This window comes from Gymnodraco acuticeps, unplaced genomic scaffold, assembly GCF_902827175.1.
Source record: "Gymnodraco acuticeps unplaced genomic scaffold, fGymAcu1.1, whole genome shotgun sequence".
NCBI classification, from domain to species: domain Eukaryota; kingdom Metazoa; phylum Chordata; class Actinopteri; order Perciformes; family Bathydraconidae; genus Gymnodraco; species Gymnodraco acuticeps.
The window spans coordinates 1,265,941-1,281,843 of record NW_022989815.1 but is presented as its reverse complement, the minus strand read 5'-3'; the positions used below and the strand labels follow the sequence as shown (position 1 = coordinate 1,281,843).

General features: G+C 46.1%; 1 protein-coding gene and 1 long non-coding RNA gene across 3 annotated transcripts in view; one reads left to right on the top strand and one right to left on the bottom strand.

The window, feature by feature from the left end:
* LOC117556140 overlaps positions 1-15,903 on the top strand; it is a 53,131-nt gene that overhangs the window by 7,555 nt on the left and 29,673 nt on the right. Inside the window, exons 2-6 of one of the 2 annotated variants that reach the window (XM_034231387.1) lie at positions 4,156-4,195; positions 4,303-4,336; positions 4,432-4,494; positions 4,584-4,613; positions 4,723-4,894. In XM_034231387.1, the coding sequence (XP_034087278.1) occupies positions 4,184-4,195; positions 4,303-4,336; positions 4,432-4,494; positions 4,584-4,613; positions 4,723-4,894 (311 nt within the window). In that variant the 5' untranslated portion in view covers positions 4,156-4,183. The remainder of the gene's footprint in view (positions 1-4,155; positions 4,196-4,302; positions 4,337-4,431; positions 4,495-4,583; positions 4,614-4,722; positions 4,895-15,903) is intronic. The other variant, XM_034231394.1, reaches the window with a different exon arrangement.
* On the bottom strand, positions 775-2,801 carry LOC117556161. The gene is made up of 2 exons (XR_004570504.1): positions 2,588-2,801; positions 775-2,130 (listed from the first exon to the last, which is right to left on the bottom strand). It is a non-coding gene; the product is annotated as an uncharacterized LOC117556161 (long non-coding RNA).

Sequence of the window (15,903 nt, the reverse complement as noted above, 5' to 3'; positions counted from 1 at the left end):
GAGTTCAAGGGTTTCTGCTGCTTAACGTTTGCTGAAGTAGATAGTACTTGAACTTGAATGCTAAATCAGCATGTACACTAAATATTAGGGCCGGGACTTTAACGCGTTAATTAAGATTAATTAATTACACAAAAATTAACGCGTTACAAAAATTAACGCATTTTAATCGCACTTATTTTTGCACCGCGGAACGTTTCTCACTGGATGAGTTTCAGGCGTACCGATTATACTGGAGCACCAACTAACGTTCATGACTTCAGACAACAACAAACCACAGTGAACAACAGTGGGAAATGTTGTTTTAAAAAACGGACGGATGGAAGCGTCGATAAGAGCACGGTTGTGTGCAAATTATGCAAAAAGGAATTCGCATATCACCGCAGCACATCAAGCCTCAAGTATCACCTCAATGCAAAATATATAGAAGCTAGCGTGGACGTTAGCCTCTTTTATCGCGTTCACACCAAAAAGAGTCGGTACTAAAATTAGTTCATGAGAACCTTTTTACCCCCACGAAAGTCCCTGCTAGAGAGCAGAGAGCTGCTAGAGAGCAGGGACTTTCGTGCGGCTCTCTTGTGAGAAAAGAGCTATATTTCTGATTGGCTGGGCGGATTGCAAACCACGCCCTGTAAAACTCCCAAAAAGTTTTGTGAAGCCGCCATTTTATTATCCTCGCATTAGCATTATTAGCATTAGCCCAGCGCAGAAACGCAGAGAGACTAACTTATGGCAACACAAAATAAAACATGGGAGCGGAGGAGGTGTCGGCGTTCTGGCGTTTCCTTAAAGACCTAGACGGAATTTTCGCCTGCCTGACTCTCCTGTATTTATTTGTTTCTCCTAACCTGTTCTAACCTTTTCTTGCAGTCAGCATCAAGTGCCTTACCTCATTTGATTCAGGAGAACCTCTAGTTCAAGTCTGGCTAATTTGAAGTCCAAATTTTACCATAACTTTGTGTGATAATGGCTGAATTTACCAGCACTTTTCAAAAACGCCAGTACAAATGTTGTGTTTTTTTACTGTTTACTCCGCCAGGAACATAGGGATTTTCTTTTTTATTATTTACAAAGCTGCATTTAGATGTTTTAGGCTTTCAAATTAAATTTCATCTGCATATTATGTTCCCTGAGCAAGTTACAGCTATTTATTACAATATTATCCTAGGCGTTTTTCAGTGAAAAACGCCTAGGATCATATGGAATAATTAAAACGAAATGTATTTCCATATTTAAATGACTGATCATGTTTCTTCTGTCAAAAAAAGGTTGAGAGAGTAAACAATTAAACCATAACAGATGACATTGCAACAAAAATAACTTGTTTCAGAGATATATATTATCATTTGAACATTGAAATACAAACACAAACAGTGAAACAAATTCAAAGTGCAAATTAACAAAGTGCAAATTATATTAAAACTATAAACAAAGTATTAGGAATATATAGAAAGTGCAAAAGTACAAAGAGCAAATGATCTTCAAACTATAACCAAAATATTAGAAAAATATATAAAGAGCAAAGGAAATGTATCCACATTCATCATGGTCTGGGTCGCTCAGATGTACAGCTCTGCTGATTGCCATGAACCTGTCTCTTGTCATGACAGGAGCAGGAAAGAGAACACTCAGGTGTGATCCCTTCCTCCAGTAGTCACTTACTTTTAGCAGTTTTAGAAGTGCCATAAGGCCGACATACATGAGGAATTTTACCGGCTTTCCCAAACAAACTTTTCCCCCTTAGCCTGCTCCTTTTCAGCATTTTTGTTTGTGTTCTTGCAGATGATATTTACAGCTTGGTTGTTAAAACAATTTCTAAATATTTGTGCAGGAGTATACTCCACACCAACAAAACCTTGGACTCCACGGGCTCTTTTCGGGCAAAAGTGTGGTAGTTGTTGAGCAGTATCTGGCACCTCAGGTCCGTTCCAAACAGCTCCTGGATCTTCTGGGGTCAGAGATGTTTTTTTCCCTTTTCCTCTTCCTCTCCCTTTCACTGTCAGGGGGGCTGGCATTGGTTTGGCCTTTTTTTTGGATGCTGCACCCTCCTGGCCGCATTCTTTTCCCTCTCGGTTTGAAGGAGGCCTACTGATGGGGACAGGGGCTTGTGCATCCCCTCTCTCATCCTCTGTACTAAAATAAAAGGGAGGAAAATATACAGATGTCTGAATTTATTTTATTTCCTTTATTGCTTTTATTTCTCCAGTGTCATCCTATCTGTTTTCTAAACACAGTCTCAACTTTTGATTTGATTCACACTTTATCCCTCTGCTAACATTACTAGTTGATGGAATCAGTAACTGAATTGTAATGCAATGAATATAATAACATTAGACCTCATAACAAACAACCAAAGAGGGCAAGCGGAATGAGGCAATAAATGAAAGGTATTGCTTGACGTTTTTTTACTGAAATAAATAGTAGCCTCTATTGATAGTGAATCTTGAGCTCAGGACTTCACTTTATGACACAATTACGGCAAATGGCCATCCATTATAAAAACTCTTAGGACTAATTATTTTCGGCGTTATACAGCAACAACAACCGATAAATGCAACACAAACAATAAGAAATAAGCAAAGTTACTCACTTTTTTATCTTCGAAGGGATCAATCCCGTGATCATACTCCTCTTCCTTGCCAGTTGTCAGCTTCAGAATCTGAGGAATCCACCGCTGCATCGCTAAGCGGTCCGCCAGACAAAATAAATTCTACGGCTTCTTCCGTAGTGTAACGCCGTTTTGACATGTTGGTTTGAATTTGTCTTGGGATATGTGTGTGTGTGTATGTATGTGTATTTGTGTGTGTGTGTGTGTGTGACTGTATCTAGATATCTCGTGTTGTATTTATTTCTCTTACGCTGGCAGAATTACTCTTCTTTAGTATTACTCTCTGGTCTCTCTGTTTCTCTTTGTTTATCTCCCGCCGCCAAAAACATACACAGCAACCTATGTTGATTGGTCGAGAAGATGGTAGCATGGGCAGAGGTTTGCCTGGACCTTTACATTTTAAACCTATCCGGACACAGGGGGGTGGGACTTAGTCTAAAACCTTTGCTGTTTGGCTCAGACAGAGGGGCCGCGTGGGTCTCCTTGACGAATCAAGGCTGTAAAATGTGATAACGTTGCCCCGATCACGTCGGAGCCTCTGAATCCCGGAAAAGGACATAGTGATACCAGCAAAAAGCCTAGAATAGCCGCTTTACCTCACTTTTTAAATCAGATGGATAGGATTAGCGGTTACAAAGTTATATTAAGCATTTTAGAACGCTACCTCTATGAAGCCGCGGGCGGCACGCTCGGCCTTTAAGGGTTAAGGAAGTTATGAATGTGCTTGTTGTTTGATAATGTAATTAAATTGGGGTTAGAGTTAGGGGTTAACCAAGTATCAGTTCCCGGCAAAGAGTATACGTATGCCAACCAGTTTGTTCAGGAGATCATCCTGTTTCCAACGTAAACTAAGACTTTCGGTCTCCAAAGTCACTCTAGCAAGAAACTAAGGATGGACCTTTCCATTTAAATAAACATACTTATAGTTTAACGCTTGTCAGAGCTTCGAACTTAACTGATGTTTTCCTTATTCCAACATGGATAGTTATTGAAAACTCCTTCACATGTGAGCTCAATGTCTCTAAAAGTCCCATTTAAACATATTTTATTGTTTACTCTTTATTTTGCACCCTTCATCCATTTAACTCGTTACCACTTTCCAACGATTTATATAACTTTAGCTGCTTTTACGTGTGTTTTCTACTTCTATTTAATGATTAATATTCTGTACAACCCTTTCATTTTCACATCTTTCATACATCAATAGTTGTATACACATTTGAGAATAATTCCTACTACTTTGCTACTTTTCTTCTTACACATTAGTCAGCAGTGAAGTGTTGTGTGCTTTTTAAAATCTATCATCTGTGGCAGACTTTTGTCAAGCAAGTGTTTTGACATTCCTGCATTTTCAGGTATGATTTGCAATGATTTTTGTTATAGCTTTTAACCTTTACACACATTTTCAGCATTAGTTAAAAGCTGTTTTCTAATTAACACGGAAATAAAGTAGAAAGTACTTCTCACGTTCTTAGTATTTCAAGCAACTCCATTTATTTTTGATAATGCTCATGTTGATTTGAGTTCCTAATTTCAAACTTCCCTTACAGTTTTAAAGGTCCCTGATCCTCTGCAACCATGATCAAATTGGTAATGTTTGATTTTGGATTATATTTCCTTTTATTCTATGTCGATTTACAAGTTCTGCATATGCAGTATGTTATAATAAACTTTACATTTTGTATTTTCTCTGATAGTTAAGTGTTGCCATTGTTGCCGCATTGTTCTTGGGTAGGTTAATTATAAAAATGACATGATCATATTTGTATTTCACCCGAAATATACAAAGTCACAGTTTGTAACATTTTTCTCTTAACCATTACCAGAAAGCCACCAGCGGGTTGCCGGTCCTTACCTCTTACCTGCAGAAGTTCCAGAGATGAAGCCAAGTAAGTAGTTATTTAAACCATTCAGTGGCTCCCTTTTTTAAGAGACATTTCTGACACTCATCATTTTGTTTATTTTGTATTCTATTTAGAACTTCCCTGCGACTATTACACCCACATTCGTAAGCAAATCATACCTATTGACACTTCACAAATCCCAACATGTGCTATTTCAGTAATGTTTCAAATGCATTGTTGCTTATTTATCTCATTTGAAATGCCCATGTCCAGAATGCTGGACTGACTGGTTTGACAGAGATGACCCCACTGGAACTGGAGACTGGGAAACCTTCTCCGATCTTTACAACGACAACCCTGGAAAGATCTGCCCTGAACCACAGGGTATGGAGGCCACGACTCTCTCTGGACTCAGTGTGGCCGCAGCAGGGGAGGTGATTTTTAAGTAAGTGCTGAACAAGTAGGAGTCATTTGAATGTTTGATGTGATGGTTAATACTGTATTCTACTGAATGTGTTGCTTAAGTGTTGCTACTGCATGTGTTTGTTTACTGACCAGCCATATACTTGGTAACCAATGAGAAATGGGAATACGTTATTTAGAGAGGGTTCAATCAGTTGCCATTCACAATATTCAACCCAGTCTCATGGCATTTCATGTTATAGTCACGACATTTAATCTATTGATTCGTGTTCACCAACACGATTTTCCCCTTTTTTTCGTGTCACACAGAACGATTTTAAAAGCAATGTATTTCTATTGGTAGTATGTTTCGTGCCTGCAGCACATCTTTTTGTCCGATCGGGTCTTGGAAGACCGGCAGCTGTGGGGTTCATAAAAACATGTTTTTACTCAATATCAAGCCACGATTATTGTTTTTATTTTAAATCGTATAATGTCGGACTTTTTTTTGTCGTCTGTGAGGAAAATAAATGGGGCTCAGAGCCTCAGAATACTGAAATCTGTATTTTTTTTAATTAAAAAAATGTTTTCTTCTAATTTGTTATTATTTTCTAAATAACACACTGTTATATAAATACAGTGTTAAAAAATGCTGAAAGACACAAAGTAACAAGGATTTACATAGAGAAAACAAAACCTCAATATATATATACAGGTCTGCTCTCCTGCCACAGTCAGACTACCTTCCAAAACACTTGTGGCCAGAGGTTTATACATGTTAAGCCCCTCCCCATAGGACAATCCACTACCAATAACACACAATTATCCTTGTTTTTATTTATTTGTTTAAACATAATATAATAATAATATAATATATAATATATATATATATATATATATATAATGAATATGTGAATATATCATATAATATAATAATGTAAAACATATAATTAATAAATGGATGAAAATCGCTTGTATCCATAATGGGCAGCATTAATATATACCCACATGACAGCTCATTGTTACTTTGTAATTCTACTCCACAACAATTCAGAGGTTAACCTGGTATTTTTACTCCACTACATTTATTTGAGTTACTTTGTAATTCTACTCCACTACAATTCAGAGGTTAACCTGGTATTTTTACTCCACTACATTTATTTGAGTTACTTTGCAGATTCTGATTAATGATGTGAAATATAAAACAACCCTTAAATCAGACTTTAGTTACACCTGAGTAAATTCAGGGAAGGTGATTGTCAAGTGCCAATAATCAGGAGAGATATTTGATAGTTGGTGCTTGAGAAGACTAAACATTTATCTGCAATTGACATGAATGGAAACGAGTAATAAAGTATATTCATTACTCGTTATTCTCAACTAATAGTTAATTAAAGACTGTATAATGGCTATTTTGCACATCCCTTTCAAGATTTCAAGATTTTCAAAGGTTTATTGACATATCATACACAACTATGGTGTGGTTATGCAATGAATGAAAAACGTGGGTCGCAGCTGAGGTTTGTTATGGAAATCTTAGACCTAGTCAATACTGTGGAGATACACAAGTCAGAAATATCAAACAATAAATGGTGAAACAGACAGAGTTATCTTTCCGGTTATTTATTTGAATATTCAAAGACACAGGTCTCACAGAACACAGAGTATCCTTAGAGAGTGCGCGCAGAGTGAAAGATGAATACAGGTTATGTAGGATTTTGTCAGTTCAACAACATTCCGTCACTTATTAGGAGGGGCCCTGGCAGGAGAGATAAGCTTTCCAAAGGAACTGAAACTGTCAATCACTAATAGATTGAACCAGGGGCCTGTTCAGCAAGAGGGAAGTGAGGAAACTTGTCAGCAGCAGATGGAGGGCTAAGAAATGGGGGACTTGATTATAAGACAGGGAAACTAACAGGAACTTGCCCATTGCCCTGCGCTTGGTACACAGCCCCCTCATCAAGTTCAGACCTTAGATGACCTTAAATGTCACTTCACTAGCAGGAACCACGCCACAACAGTGTGATGTTTGTAAGTTTATTGAAGTAACATGTGAATGATATGAGGGGGGTGATCTGGGAGGACGAGCTGTGGTCCGTGCAGTGGGAGACTCAGAGTGGGGGTTCCGTCTCCGGCATGATCTGCGTGGGCTGATTACGGGCCCCCCAGACAATACCTGGGATTAAAATGTTAGTATATACAGTATATAAATATGCACCGTTTAATATAAATGTTGACGGGTAGAGGATGTTGGGATGAAGGGATGAGGGATGAAGGGATGAGGGATGTTGGGATGAGGGATGAGGGATGTTGGGATGAGGGATGTGGGGATGAAGGGATGAGGGATGTGGGGATGTGGGGATGAGGGATGTTGGGATGAGGGATGTTGGGATGAGGGATGTTGGGATGAGGGATGTTGGGATGAGGGATGAGGGATGTAGGGATGAGGGATGTTGGGATGAGGGATGTTGGGATGAGGGATGAGGGATGTTGGGATGAGGGATGTGGGATGAGGGATGTGGGGATGAAGGGATGAGGGATGTGGGATGTGGGATGTAGGGATGAGGGATGTTGGGATGAGGGATGTTGGGATGTTGGGATGAGGGATGTGGGGATGAAGGGATGTGGGATGTAGGGATGAGGGATGTTGGGATGAGGGATGTAGGGATGAGGGATGTAGGATGAGGGATGAAGGGATGTAGGATGAGGGATGTTGGGATGAAGGGATGTAGGGATGAGGGATGTTGGGATGAGGGATGGAGGGATGGAGGGATCGCTCGTTGTGAGTCGGAAGGGGAACTGTATGGGTAGAAGGGAGAGGGAGGGCTGGTTGAAAGGATGGAGACAAGCGGTGGCCGGAAGTTTTGCCGGATATAAATAGGGGTGGCCGTGGTTCGAGGCGGAGTTTTAGGCGTGGCCATGCTCCTGAACCTATGTTAACAATGTAACCTCATTTCACTAGCAGGAACCACGCCACAACAGTGTGATGTTTGTACGTTTATTGAAGTAACATGTGAATGATATGAGGGGGGTGAAGAGATGATCTGGGAGGACGAGCTGTGGTCCGTGCAGTGGGAGACTCAGAGTGGGGGTTCCGTCTCCGGCATGATCTGCGTGGGCTGATTACGGGCCCCCAAAAGAGTCGGATTAAAGCAGCTGATGTAAGTAAGCGTGATACGTTTGGGATGACGAGCGGCCGAGGGCCTAGATGGTTGGATAAGAGATGCCCGGTCTAGCTGCTGTGGACGCTGCGCCAATGCGGAAGGAATGGCTCGAATAATATTCTGAGCATATCCCCAAAATAAGCAACGCGTTGTGGAAGTGTTTCTGGAACCAGAAACGTGTGGCCGTTTTCCCTGTTTTGGTGAGAAAGAGTGGGTGTGGAGGCGTTGCGTATGCATCGTACCTTGCGCTGAGGTATTTGGTTAGTGGCTCGTATGGCTGGGATACGAGTTCAGGCGGAAGATGTGGAAAGAAATTCCCAGCTGATCCGTTTTATTCCGGAGTGTGAATATGAGAGTCTTTTGCCGTGGAGGGCTAACAGCTGCCATTTCATGCATCTGTCTGCCTGTAAGTAGTTTGACAAGAGGAGAGTGATGCGCTGTACTTTCTCTGAGGATAGAGAAGCCCGGAAAGACATTAAGTCCAGGGTGATGCCTAGAAACTCAATGGAGGTTGTAGGCCCTGAGGTTTTCCCCTCAGACAGAGGAATGCCAAGGTCTGAAAATGTTTGTGTGAGTGTGCTCAGCCCGTGGCGGGGGGGTGAGGATGGTGGAGTGACGATGAGAAGTCGTCAAGGAGATGGAGCACGTAGGGGAGTCTGTGGTTATTTGTCAAGATCCATCACAGCGCTTGTGAAAGGGAATCGAAGATCTTGGGACTGCTTCTGCAGCCGAATGTGAGGCGTACTGAGAAGTAATAGGCTCCCATCCAGTACACTCCGAAGAAACGCCAGAAATCTGGGTGTATAGGCAAGATCTTGAATGCACTGGTGATGTCTGCCTTAGAGAGGCATGCTCCCCGGCCTGCTAAGCGGATGAGGGTGATGGCGTGGTCGATGTTTGCGTATTGCATTGAAAAGTCTGGGCTTGGAATGACGCTGTTAATGCTCGGGATGGCTGAGCCGTGTGGAGAAGACAGGTCTATTATGAGCCTCTTTTTCCCAGAGTATTTCCTAGTAGCTATGCCTATTGGACTGATGTGGAACACTGGAAAGGGGGGAACTATCGAATGGGCCTATCATGAACCCTTCTTTGACTTCTTTGGCTAGTAAGGTGTCAACGGCAGGAGGTTCTGTTAAAGCGGACTGAAGGTTGTGGCAGATGTGAGATGTGTCGGGCAGTATTGCTATGCCTGGGTGTGAACCATGGGTGAAGCCATTGGTGAGAAAGTAAACAGACTATCTGGATGATTCGCTGAGGCGGTAGCTAAGTTGCTTATCTTGACGGGTGTGCTGAGGTGCCGTGCTAGTCAATCTGCTGATGTAGTTGGGTTGTGAGGGCAGGTGCTCCTGGCATGAGCGCCGCCGCAGAAAGAGCAGATTTGCATGAGGCGGCAGCTAGAAAAAGAGCAGCCTAGGTCATTGAAATTGTTGCACACCATCCTGCCTTCCTGCGGGTGATAGACGGTTAAAGTCTGAGGCGTTGCATGGTGGAGAGGAAAGTGAGTGAGGTGTTTGAGATGGTGGAGAGCTGACTAAGCATGCTAAGGCCGGGTGGGGAGGGGCTCCGTATTATTGGCAAGTGAGGGATGCGCGTGCTGCGAAGATGCGGCAGTAACGCTCGGAGTCCGGAGCACCCCGGTATGTTCCCTGGTTGAACGGCTTGATGCGGCCGGCGGCTTGGCTAGCGAAGTTTATTTTATTATTTGTATTATTTTCCCTGAGAGAGAGACCGGAGCGTCTACTTGCGGCGAGGGTCAGAGAGAGAGAGACCGGAGCGTCTGCTCACGGCGAGGGTCGGAGAGAGAGAGACCGGAGCGTCTGCTCACTGCGAGGGTCAGAGAGAGAGAGACCGGAGCGTCTGCTCACTGCGAGGGTCAGAGACAGAGAGACCGGAGCGTCTGCTCACTGCGAGGGTCGGAGAGAGAGAGACTGGAGCGTCTGCTCACTGCAAAGTTCAGAGAGAGAGAGACCGGAGCATCTGCTCACTGCGAGGGTCGGAGAGAGAGAGACCGGAGGCGTCTGCTCACTGCAAAGTTCAGAGAGAGAGAGACCGGAGCATCTGCTCACTGCGAGGGTCAGAGAGAGAGAGACCGGAGCATCTGCTCACTGCGAGGGTCAGAGAGAGAGACCGGAGCATCTGCTCACTGCGAGGGTCAGAGAGAGAGAGACCGGAGCGTCTGCTCGCTACGAGGGTCAGAGAGAGAGAGACCGGAGCGTCTGCTCACTGCGAGGGTCAGAGACAGAGAGACCGGAGCATCTGCTCACTGTGAGGGTTGGAGAGAGAGAGAGACCGGAGCGTCTGCTCACTGCAAAGTTCAGAGAGAGAGAGACCGGAGCATCTGCTCACTGCGAGGGTCGGGGAGAGAGAGACTGGAGCGTCTGCTCACTGCGAGGGTCGGAGAGAGAGAGACCGGAGCATCTGCTCACTACGAGGGTCAGAGAGAGAGAGACCGGAACGTCTGCTCACTACGAGGGTCAGAGAGAGAGACCGGAACGTCTACTCACTGCGAGGATCGGAGAGAGAGAGCCCGGAGCATCTGCTCACTGCGAGGGTCGGAGGGGGAGACCGGAACGTCTACTCACTGCAAAGTTCAGAGAGAGAGAGACCGGGGCGTCTGTTCGCTGTGAGGGTCGGAGGGAGAGACCGGAGCGTCTGCTCACTGCGAGGGTCAAAGAGGAGACCGGAGCGTCTGCTCACTGCGAGGGTCGAGAGAGAGATATGTGAGCGCATGTCACAGCCTAAGAGACAACAACAACACATAACAGCTGTTCCTTTCAGCTCACTCTGATTGCTCCTCTACTTCATGTATCTTTCTTTCTTCCCGTCTTTCTTTTTACATTTGATACTTGAGGTTTTGTAATATATTGTTGTAAATTGTTTAATGAATGAATTGTATTTGTAATTTTTTTTTTCTTATCATATATCCTTGACGCTTTGGCAATATTGTTCACCTGACATTCATGCCAATAAAGCATATTGAATTGAATTGAGAGACCGGAGCGTCTGCTCACTGCGAGGGTCAGAGAGAGAGAGACCGGAGCGTCTGCTCACTGCGAGGGTCAGAGAGAGGGAGACCGGAGCGTCTGCTCACTGCGAGGGTCAGAGAGAGAGAGAGACCGGAGCGTCTGCTCGCTGTGGGGGTCAGAGAGAGAGTCCGGGGCGTCTGCTCGCTGTGGGGGTCAGAGAGAGAGACCGGGGCGTCTGCTCGCTGCGAGGGTCAGAGAGAGAGACCGGAGCGTCTGCTCGCTGCGAGGGTCAGAGAGGGAGAGACCGGAACGTCTACTCGCTGCGAGGGTCGAGAGAGAGAGACCGGAGCGTTTGCTCACTGCGAGGGTCAGAGAGAGGGAGACCAGAGCGTCTGCTCACTGGGTGAGGCGTTGTTGCTACGGGGTTGGCTGCTAGAGGAGGAAGGTAAGTGGAAGCTGGGTTGCTGTGGACTGCTGAAGGTAGGAAAGAAGAAGGGATGGAGGGATGAAGGGATGTATGTGCAAGGGGATTTTCGTGAAGCCTGTGAGCAGGCACAGAGGGCAATACGACCTGGCCCCCGCCAGGGGGTGCTGGTGAGTCGGGCTGTGTCCGAGGAGGAGGACGGAGGCCTGTGACGTCACGACCCGTGATGCGCGCGCGCCGCGCGGTGGTTGGCTCTGGAGCAGGAAGAGCTGTGTGTGTCGTTGTTCTTGCCGTTGTGCTGCTGTAGGCTTTGTAGAGGTTGAACAGTCTAGCCTTGTTGTCGTTTCGGTGAAAGTGGATGCCGTTTTCTTTCAGGAAACGTTGGAGTTGAATGACTGTCCACCTCCTGAGTTCGGGCTCTGTTTCGGAGCGCGGCTCCGTCCGAGAGGCATGTCGGGTGCGCCGCTGCGAGTGGCCGGGGGCTGCTACTGAGGCAGGCTGCCGTTGGTGGGGAGATTGGAGCTGGCTGTGCCTGTTGTGGCCCCGGTTGTTTGCCCTCGCTGGCGGAGTAGTCGAAGCCTGGGACCTGTCTGGAGTTGGAGGTGTCTCGTTGGGGGAGCTTGAGTGGGAGCGGTTGCGGCTGGTGTGTGGGACACTGATTGCCGAGCGCACGCGGCTCCGTTCGGATGCTTGGCTTAGATCCAACTGCTGAAACGTGGATGGCGGGTAGCCGATGTCGAAGAGATCTTCGTCTGACTCCGGTGAGTTGATCAGCAGTTCGGAATCCATGGTAAGTTGAATGTTCTCGTGGTAGCGTTTAGCTTGTTTGAACCGTGACGACGCGCGGCGTGAATCACGGTCTGGCTGTCCTTGAAAGGATGGAGACAAGCGGTGGCCGGAAGTTTTGCCGGATATAAATAGGGGTGGCCGTGGTTCGAGGCGGAGTTTTAGGCGTGGCCATGCTCCTGAACCTATGTTAACAATTTAACCTCATTTTCCAGGGAGGCAAAGGACATGAACTAAAACACATCACCCAGACCTTACTTCGACGTTTTTAAAGGTCATGAGTGTCAATACATCATTACAGACACTGTTGCAAAATGCTGACAGAGGTTATAAGCTGAAATACATTATTATAGGAACTGCTGAAAGTGCTAACAGAGGTTACAAGCAAAACACATCATTCTAGGAACTGCAATTGATGTGTCCATGTAAGGTAAAATATAAAGTCTGCACTATAAGAAAACTTTAAACTACATCTATGTAAAGTTTGCCATTACATTCCCCACTTTTGATCATACTTTGATCACTCAAAAAAAATGACAGGATAGACTGATATAACACATCAATGAATACACCCCATTCCTGGTTGAAGTAAACACATCACAAACATATCATAGAAAACTGGCTGTTTTTGTGGAGGACAGACTCCGATATATTTTTAAGCATAAGAGGAGGGTACATTTTATTTCGCATGGATTATATTGTAGCGTCGAACTCAGACTCTTCTGATTCTAGCTCATAGCCGGGAGTACGGCGGAAAGTACAAGGTATGAGATTCTCGTAGCTGTGGCGCGGATTTTCGTTTAGTGGGATTGCAGCATACTGAACGAAAGCTGAGGATATCATGCTGGACACGCATTTCTTCAGTACTGGGATAATCAAACAGGTACACGCGATTATCAGGCCGAAAATGATCGCCAGGGGTGTAATTATCCTAGCCACCCATGCTTCCCACCCGCCCTCTGTGAGCCAGGGACCATCAGTCCCAGCCCCCTGCGTTGGATGCGTCATCCGCTTTCATGTCGGCCAACAGGTTGTTAAGATGTAGCACGGTGTCAGTGATGTTCTTGGTGGCGTCGGGGATGTAAGTGCAGCAGGAGTCACCAATCACATGACACAGGCCACCCTTTGAGGCGAACAAAAGGTCAAGAGCAAATTGGTGCTGCATGAGCATGTTTCTAGAGGCTATTATGTACGGAGTCAATGCCTGGAAACCTTGCGTCGTCTCGTACGTGAGGTTCTCCAGACGAACGTGTAAGGCATCTACCTTATGGGCGTTGTTTACTGTACCCCACCATGGAAACAGACCGCCAACGAATTTAGCCCCAGCGGATGTCAGATCTCTTTTTACCTTGTGGTGGTCAGGGTGTTGGAACTCTGTGTAATGATGTGTCGTGTACATTAAGGATGTGAGGACAGTGACTGCTGGATTTAAATCCACTAGAGTGCATGTACCTACCCAGAGGGGAGCCAGAACTTGATAGAGCTTGTCGCCGCACAACCAAACATAATCTTGTGGTGCGCTAAACCCAGAATCACTGGGCCAGGCCACGTGGAGGGGAGTATGGTTAATCTCAGGGAATGCACGGTTAGAATACTCCCTGTTCGGGGCGCCTGGTATGCGACAACCCGAGATATTGTGAATACCCTGACCGCACGTGCTGCGCAAGATACGCATACAACCGGTATTGGTGCCTAGGAAAAAGTAAGGTGGTGTAAGAGACGTTTTCCGGTACTCCCTCCGGATGCAGAGGTCGTGTTCCATTCCTCTCAAATGGCTAGGGTGCACGTGGCTGACAGGTTGGTACTTTGCGTATGTGATATCAAATGCAGACGAACGCAGTGAGGAGTTGGACCGATCACTGCATGGTGGTGGAAGTGACCTGGCATAACGCCACTCGGTTACACGGTCTTCCCCCTTGACGGGCCTTGTTAGAGCCATAAACGCGCAGAGCTGTTCAACCCGGGTCAGAGAGCGTGGACGAACTGGCACGGACATTGATGAGTCATGGGGAAACAGGGTGCATGCATAACATGACCCATTTTGTCCTGCCGCCTGCAGGAATGATCTTAGAGTATGCCACCAGACGTTACGGGTGATACCATTACCGGCCTGAACCTGATCAATGTTGCTATGGTCGTTATTGCCTACGTACGGGTTACGTTTTAGAAACGTGGATGTACCTATGGATGTCAAAAGTTGCGTCAAAGGCTGCTTACCCTTCCTCTCTGGTTCGGGGGTTTGAATCTTGGTTACGATGTCTATGTAAAATACGCCGCACGGGTCGGCGCCGGATACATACATACAGACAACATAATAACCTCCGTCTGATTTGCGGGCCTCCTGGAGTTGCAACAGGATAACGGGGCTCGAGGAATTTACCTTGGAGATAGACAATCTCCCTTTGATGTTTGTTTTGTCGTCCCATAGTGTAAACCCCCAATCGGTGTGCTCGGTGGTCCATAGAACAAAAGCCCAGCCCCCAGAGCAGTGAGTAGCGGTGTGACTATCATCCTCGACATAGCATACATAGGCGTCCGCCCACCCCAGTTTCTTAGGATCGGCGCAATACATGTAGTCGCACGGGTTCAGCTGCACTGTGCTATCTTCCCCATCCCTTAGAGTGATGTTCCCAATCCCTGTTTTGACTAGCCCTTCTACCCAGGTGGTTCGCCCCGCTTTCCCCATGTATCTTTTGGACACATCGACCCTGGTCAAATTGCCGCGTACTGGCCATGGACGCATGAAATACAGGATCAGTCCTATCATAACTATCATGGCAAATATGCAGAGGAACCATTCCATAATTGTCCAGGCTCTCCAGTAGCATCCACACTTTCCACTTTGCTCACGGTTACGTAGTCATCTTTCCATGCGAGCTCTCATCACGTGGCGGGGATGCTCCATCTGGTGTGTGTATGTATTTGCTCGGATTCTGTGGCACGGACAAGTAGACCCCGCACACCGAAAGCACGACAAACGAGGAACCAGGGGCATATGGAACCGCTCAGCTGGCACTCGCTTGTGGCACTTCGTGTGGGTCGTGTGAGGTTTGGTGTATGTAGTGCGAGTGTGGTGCTGGTGGTGACTAGGACACGTCACTTGTTGCCGTCTGCTTCTACTCGTTGGTGACTAGGACACGTCACTTGTTGTCGTCTGTTTCTACCGTCTCTCCTGGCCTGTGACTACGACCTTGCAGTGGCTGGCGTGTACCCACGTAGCTCTCTCGGCGACCTTGACCGCTGTCTGGGTGACGAGAAGCACCTGGTAGGGACCTTGCCAACGGTTGGATTTCCAGCTCTTTCTCCGGAAATCCTTGACCAGCACGAAGTCGCCGGGTTGGAGATGGTGAAGTGGACCCATGGCAGGGGTAGGTAACGCTGCAGCTACCTGACGTCGGATATCTGCTAAAGTGGATGACAGGTTAACACAATATGACAACATAGCATCCTCGCACAACGTTATGGAGGGAAGAGGACATCCTGGAGCCTTGAGTCTTATCTGTGGAGGAGCACCGAAAATGATTTCAAACGGGCTGAGTTGGCTCCGTGTTCGTTTCCGCATCCGCATGTACATCAGCACAATGGGCAGAGCTTGTGTCCATGCCAGACCTGTGTCTGCACAGCATTTTGCTAGTTTGTTTTTGATTGTGCCGTTCTCTCTTTCCACCGCACCCCCACTCTGTGGATGATACGCACAATGTTTTCTGATGTC